The sequence below is a fragment of the Adiantum capillus-veneris genome, chromosome 7 (assembly GCF_014529385.1).
Source record: "Adiantum capillus-veneris isolate H3 chromosome 7, ASM1452938v2, whole genome shotgun sequence".
Classification (NCBI taxonomy): Eukaryota; Viridiplantae; Streptophyta; class Polypodiopsida; order Polypodiales; family Pteridaceae; genus Adiantum; species Adiantum capillus-veneris.
The window spans coordinates 12,361,208-12,367,032 of NC_140937.1; the positions used below are offsets into that span (position 1 = coordinate 12,361,208).

At 41.7% G+C, this 5,825-nt stretch overlaps 1 protein-coding gene across 1 annotated transcript; it reads right to left on the reverse strand.

Annotated features, from left to right (window-relative positions):
* Positions 1-1,297: 1,297 nt before the first annotated feature.
* On the reverse strand, positions 1,298-3,234 carry LOC147453449 (uncharacterized). The gene is made up of 4 exons (XM_086516921.1): positions 2,703-3,234; positions 2,379-2,619; positions 2,157-2,270; positions 1,298-2,051 (listed from the first exon to the last, which is right to left on the reverse strand). Exons 1-4 carry the CDS (start codon positions 3,113-3,115, stop codon positions 1,797-1,799), a joined length of 1,023 nt encoding a protein of 340 aa, XP_086373047.1. The 5' UTR covers positions 3,116-3,234; the 3' UTR covers positions 1,298-1,796.
* Between the last annotated feature and the right edge of the window lie 2,591 nt (positions 3,235-5,825).

Here is a 5,825-nt window from a genome sequence, read left to right on the forward strand (position 1 = left end):
GATGTGCCTTCTGAAGGTATTCCTTGTGTTTCTTAGTGTGTACAGGAGCGTGTTGCTGTTGTTAGGATTTGGACCTTCATGGAATCTTTCTCTCGTTCACACTTCAAATCAAGCGCGACCATCAACACAAACAGGTGTTTCTTATCCATTAGCATTGTCCCTTATTTTTTTGCGTCTATGTTTGTCTGCTTTGATTGTGATTAGTAGCATAATATTTAGTGCCTTTGTTTAGTACCAAGCATTAAATTCAATGTAATTTTTTATCATAATCACTTGTTTAGGTTTAAAAATCAAGCAGCCCGACTAAGCTAGTTTGACCAAGCTAGGTGTTAGAGATCTTCTCTTAATACCATGGGGAATGCCTTCCTAATTATCAATGGTTCCTTAAGTTCTTAATCCGATTTAGACAGCATTGTGTGAAATATACTAGGGCTTTCTAGTGGGCTTAGTCTCTATTGACCTTTTAGCTTAAGTACTATAAAGGGAGTTTACTAGTGTGATGAGCCTGAGGAGGGTAACATTGTTATATGACCCCCCAAAGTTACAAAATTAAAATGCTGAAAACGAACAAACAAAAAATCAAAGTGCCACAATGTAAAATCTTAAGCTGGAAGAGAAACCTCAGCTTGATTTGGTACTTCACTCACATGTATCGCCTATGGTACTAGAGCCCTAGAGGTTCCCAGTGTGGACACTTTTCCTTGAAAAGCAAAAAACCCAAGGCATACAAAATAAGCACACACACCAAAATTGAATCACTGTAAAAAGACTTTGAGGGGTCAAAGAAAAAAAATCAGTCAGGCAATGATTTAATGAGAAATTCTTTTTATCGTAGCTTAACTACAAGGTCTTCTAGGTATAGCCTCTAGTCAGCCCTCGAAAATGAAATACTTGACTCTCGCGATTAAACAACTTAATTGACCAGAGAAAATTAAGAAGCTTACCCACGATATTAATAGTCGATCTCTAGTACTTTTCGACCGTTAAATTAACGATCCCAAACTTGTTTAATTTTTTACCTTTACATGTGTTTATACATTTAATTATATTGCAATTTAATGTTTATTGCTAACAAATGGTTTAAAATTCTGTTACCAATTACATGGTCTACCTACAACTGCATATGCTTTTTAATTCTATATGAGAATGCAATTATTGTGCCAATGTTGTTTGATTTTGAAGTGACTGAAGAAGGCTAAGGACATTTCATCTCAAATGCTCTTCCACCTCGACAAACGAGCTTCAACTCAATAGCTTCCGAGGACGGAATCTACATCAAGAAAGGGTGCATGTTAATCCTCACGGCTCACGGACACCCTATCACCTACGACGGACGTTGTATTATTTACTTGTAGAGTCAGGTGCTGGGTTTGTCGATCCAATAGGAAAAAGATAAGAGTAATCGTCGATGAGAGGCGCACTCTAACTGGAACATTCAAGAGATTAGTTGGCTAAACATGGGTGCCCAAGTGTGAATGGGGTGAGGTCATATAAAAATCAACTAAACCTAAAATTCGCTTATTCTCTCATTTGTGCAATTGAAGAGTGCTCTTGCTCCATCTCCATCTTCTTCTTCTTCATCTCCTTGTGTGTGTGTGTGTGTGTATGCATGAGAGAGAGAGAGAGAGAGAGAGAGAGAGAGAGAGAGAGCGATCGAGCATTACAAAGACACGACGACGGCAAAACGATTGAGCGCGGAGTAGCGACGTCTCCCTCTTCTTCGCGGCGAGAAATCCTCCACGAAGCAAGCGTAGAGCGATGAGTGACACACCATCGTCATCTTTGAGCTTACTAGTTTAGGCTTGTTGTGTGCTTGGAACCATTTGTGGCTCACACGCGATGTATCGGCAAGTTCCTTGCATTGACACGTGCGACATACGCGCACACATTCCATATTCAGAGCTTGCATTGATGCTTGTTGCCAATGGTGAGCTTACAATTGAGCTACTTGAATTGCCATGCCCATTTCTTGACCTCACACTGTAGAGCGATGACGTTGGAACATTTGACAGGAAAGATTGAAAAGAGCTTGTGTTAGTTCCTTGAATGTCCTGAACAGATGATCCATGCAAACAAAAAGAAGTTGTCAGCACAAAGAATCATTTCTGCGATCATGAAACCAGCAACACAAGAAAGACAGCAAGAGAGGGACATACCATATGCCTTAATGCCATGTCTAAAGACTTTCTGGATAGATTTCGACCGAATCGAGTTGATTCTTGTGCCCTTGCCATTGATTCGACATCACGAAGAGGTGCAGGTCTGAGTACCTTAGCAGGTTGAGAATCGATTGCCCTTGGTGGTTGCGACGCTCTCTCTTGAGAAAACACTCAAGGGTTTTTTGGTGGCATAACTCTATCCATCATTTTGCTCCCTACCCCACTTGATAGTAAAAAATTCCCTGGCTCATGTAGTTGACCAGTTTTCTGCACATAAGATTTATGCCCATATGGAGATGCCACAGAAAGACAGCCTCGGGTCACAAGAGGTGAGCTTGATGGACGCTTGGTATGAGCAGCACCATTTGTTGCTTCAGATTGTGTTGGCATGACTACAACTGTTGTGCTACTACTTCTCTTTAATGCCCGGGGATTAGAAAGGGACCTATCTGCGCGTAGACTGGAAGGTTTCTCTTGCAGAGCTCTTACAACAGTGGTTGAATGAGCCATGAGCTGCTGAGCCCTTGTTGTAGAATCCCTTGCTATAGAAGGGGAGCTTGAACGTGTGGAGGATGCACCTTGGATGGCAATGCACTCTGTTTACTTGAAAATAATGATATCTTCCCTGATGAACTTGATAGGTTGTTTGCACGTGTAGGCGTGGCCGGCCTTTTAATAGACGTTGATGGTCTCGCAGATGAAACTAATGCATTCTGTTTACCTGAAGATGGCGATGATATTTTCACAGATGAACTTGATGGGTTGTTTGCACGCGTGGGGGTCAACGATCGTTTAATAGGCGTTGATTGTCTGGCCGATGAGCTTGCAGCATGATCGGATGGGGGTCGCCCTGTTGGAGTTGAGGATCGGATGCCAGCTCCTGAAGCAGATCTGGTGGGAGTTGGAGGTCTTGCAATCAGCCGCCGTGAAGCAACCACAGAGGAGCGAGCTGGCATTGGTGAAGAGGATGGGTGGGTAGTTCTAGTCGAAGACGAAGGTGCCGACTTTCGAATGGGCGAATTGATGAGCCACACTAGTATCTTGGGAATCGACACTCCGGTTCACAGCTCGCACTGAAGGTTCAGGTCTAGAAGGAGACTCTAACCTTGAGCTGCAAAACATCTTAGTGAGCTCTAAATCCTCACACATGAACACAAAAGCAATTGCTTTATCGGAACTAGATCAGCTGCATTTGAAAATACAGATATGAGAGTTTTCACATTACCTCCAAGATGGCATCAGATGTGGTAGGCGGCATACCCAGGGATGCACTCAATGCAAATCTATTGCCAACAAGCTCATGATGATCCAAAGTCGGGATGAGAGGAGCAGCTGGTGATACCATAAGCCTGCACAGAAGTCCAAAAGTATTGGAGTTTGCATCAATTGTTTAAGACTCCATTAACAAAGGTGTCAGGCGCTGCCTTTATATTCCATGAACTGATTCTAGCAATTAGTGAGACCTTTATATATTGGCTTGGTCCTACATCTTCTATACATATCTGGCTTGGCAATGAGGTAGAATACTCAATCTAAGGCTAAACTCATGTTCAAAGGATGATGATGAAAGTAGCTAGATTTCCAACCTCTCAACCAAAAGGAACCAGAAAAGATTGCCATGAAGCTGCATTTTAAAAGTTTATTCATCCACGGAAAGCCGCATTCGGTGGGTAGAGCACCTACCAGTCGTTATCGTGTTGATCCCATTTTGACGAAGAGAAGATGTCTTCCCCTCCCGAGGCGCACAAGCTCTCGAGAGGAAGCCGCCCTTTCCTTCTTCTGAAGCTCATGGAAGAGCATGAGGTCCTCATCTCTCTCGCAGTTGTTGCTGCTCAAGCTTCTATGAGGCTGGTGCTCATGCATTGCGTTAGGAACCGCCGCTTTACCAGAGCATTCGACTCTTTATCGGCATTGATGACCTCTCTCTCTCTCTCTCTCTGCGCTTTATGGGCGTGATATACTTTCAAGCGCCATACTCCCTCAACCTTCCCCATGAGTGATTTTGATTCTCTAACTCTCTCTTCTTTAACAAGAACAAGAAGAGAGAGGTGGGCACTGGGCCTCCGCGAAATAATTCGCAAGTCTTTAGGCTACATTGTAGTAGAAACTTGATTCATTAACAGAAAATTCTTATGGAGTCGATATAGATATATATACATACATACATACATACAGACTCTCTTTTTAATATAGATATAAAATATACATACATACATACATACATACATATATATATATATATATATATATATATATATACACATATATCTATAGATATGTGTATATATATATATATATATATATATATATATATATATATATATATATATAGTGTGTATATTGTGGAGGAACTAACTCGAGGGAGCTCTAACTAACTCCACGTAGGCTAGATCAGTTCACCTTTCTTGAGGTAGCAGCCAACCATCCAGATCTTGATGTAACACACGAGAATAATAAAGAGAGGTTTCTCTGCTGAGCGAGGCAGAGGGTTTCGGGCTAAACTGAATATTCTACAATATATATATAAATTCCAAGTTGTCAATACTACACATAAAGTAGATTACTTTTCCGACATCTCGTAATCCACATGTAAGATATTGCTCAAGCATGCAATCTTCTATTGCTTGCTTTGAAGGTGCTCTTGTCGTTATGGAGCTCAAAAGACGTGTTTCGTGTTGTTCTCAATTGTCATTTGGTTACTCTGTGTGTGCGCGCGCATGCGTGTGCCATGTTTAATGTATGTGGTTTAAGCATGCACAAAAAGGTAGGCTTTGATTGTTGCTTGTTGAACGCCGTGGTGGTAGCTCAACACTGATTATTATTTGTGAACTAATTGTTATGTGTGATGCTTGTTGAATATGTTGCATGCTTCCAGATAGTGCAATGGTCATAAGTTTTTGCTATCTTGCTCTTCATCCCGATCTCCTCCCTCTTCTCTGTTCCGTGACAAGGAGTCTCAAAGTTCTGTTGTCATATGCAAGGAGTCTTACAATTTCTCAATCATCAAAGACCTCTTTCCCTTGACTTTGTTGATGAGATTGGGTGACCTTTGACGCCTCAATTGCAGAGCCAGCTAGCTCTTCTAAGTACAAGGTAGGAGGTCTATAGTTGCAAGCATGAGGTGGGGCAGTCATCTATACAAATAATAATGGGGGAAGGGATTTCCCCCGGACATGTATTGACACGAGGTTGATCCGGCCAATGTGGCATGTTGCTCCGGTGTCATAGTGTCAACAATTGCCCTGCTCACATATCGAGCTAGAGCAGCCAAGGACCATCATCACCAACAAACCCCGAAGCATTACAATAAACTGCCCTATTCGCAGAGAAAGCCAGGGCCTCAAGACCAACCATTGTACAAAAAACAACCATTAGGGTAAGTGTACCAGTAAGGAGGCATGCATGAGAGGCCAAGTGTGTGAGGCCCATTAGTAAGAATTCCTTGTGCCAATAAAAGTACAAAATCCTAAAAGGTGATTGCTTGAGAGCCTACCTTTTTGTGACCTTCTTCTGGACCAAAAGTGCCCCTTTAGAGTCAATTTTCAAAATTTTGAAGTACTAACTTGCACGAATTTCTAAAAAATATCAATGTTCGTCTTGAAAAACGCGCCTTGAAAAGACAAATCCAAATATATCTTCATATCTAAGATTCACATTGAATAGAAA

What these genes read in the sequence shown, in the direction of transcription:
- LOC147453449 (XM_086516921.1), bottom strand. Translation starts at nt 3,115, where the DNA reads ATGCCAGCTCGCTCCTCTGTGGTTGCTTCACGGCGGCTGATTGCAAGA. An exon ending in ATTTTTTACTATCAAGTGGG is followed by an intron (nt 2,271 to 2,378) that starts GTAGGGAGCAAA and finishes CAACCTGCTAAG; the next exon opens with GTACTCAGACCTGCACCTCT. An exon ending in ACATGGCATTAAGGCATATG is followed by an intron (nt 2,052 to 2,156) that starts GTATGTCCCTCT and finishes TCATCTGTTCAG; the next exon opens with GACATTCAAGGAACTAACAC.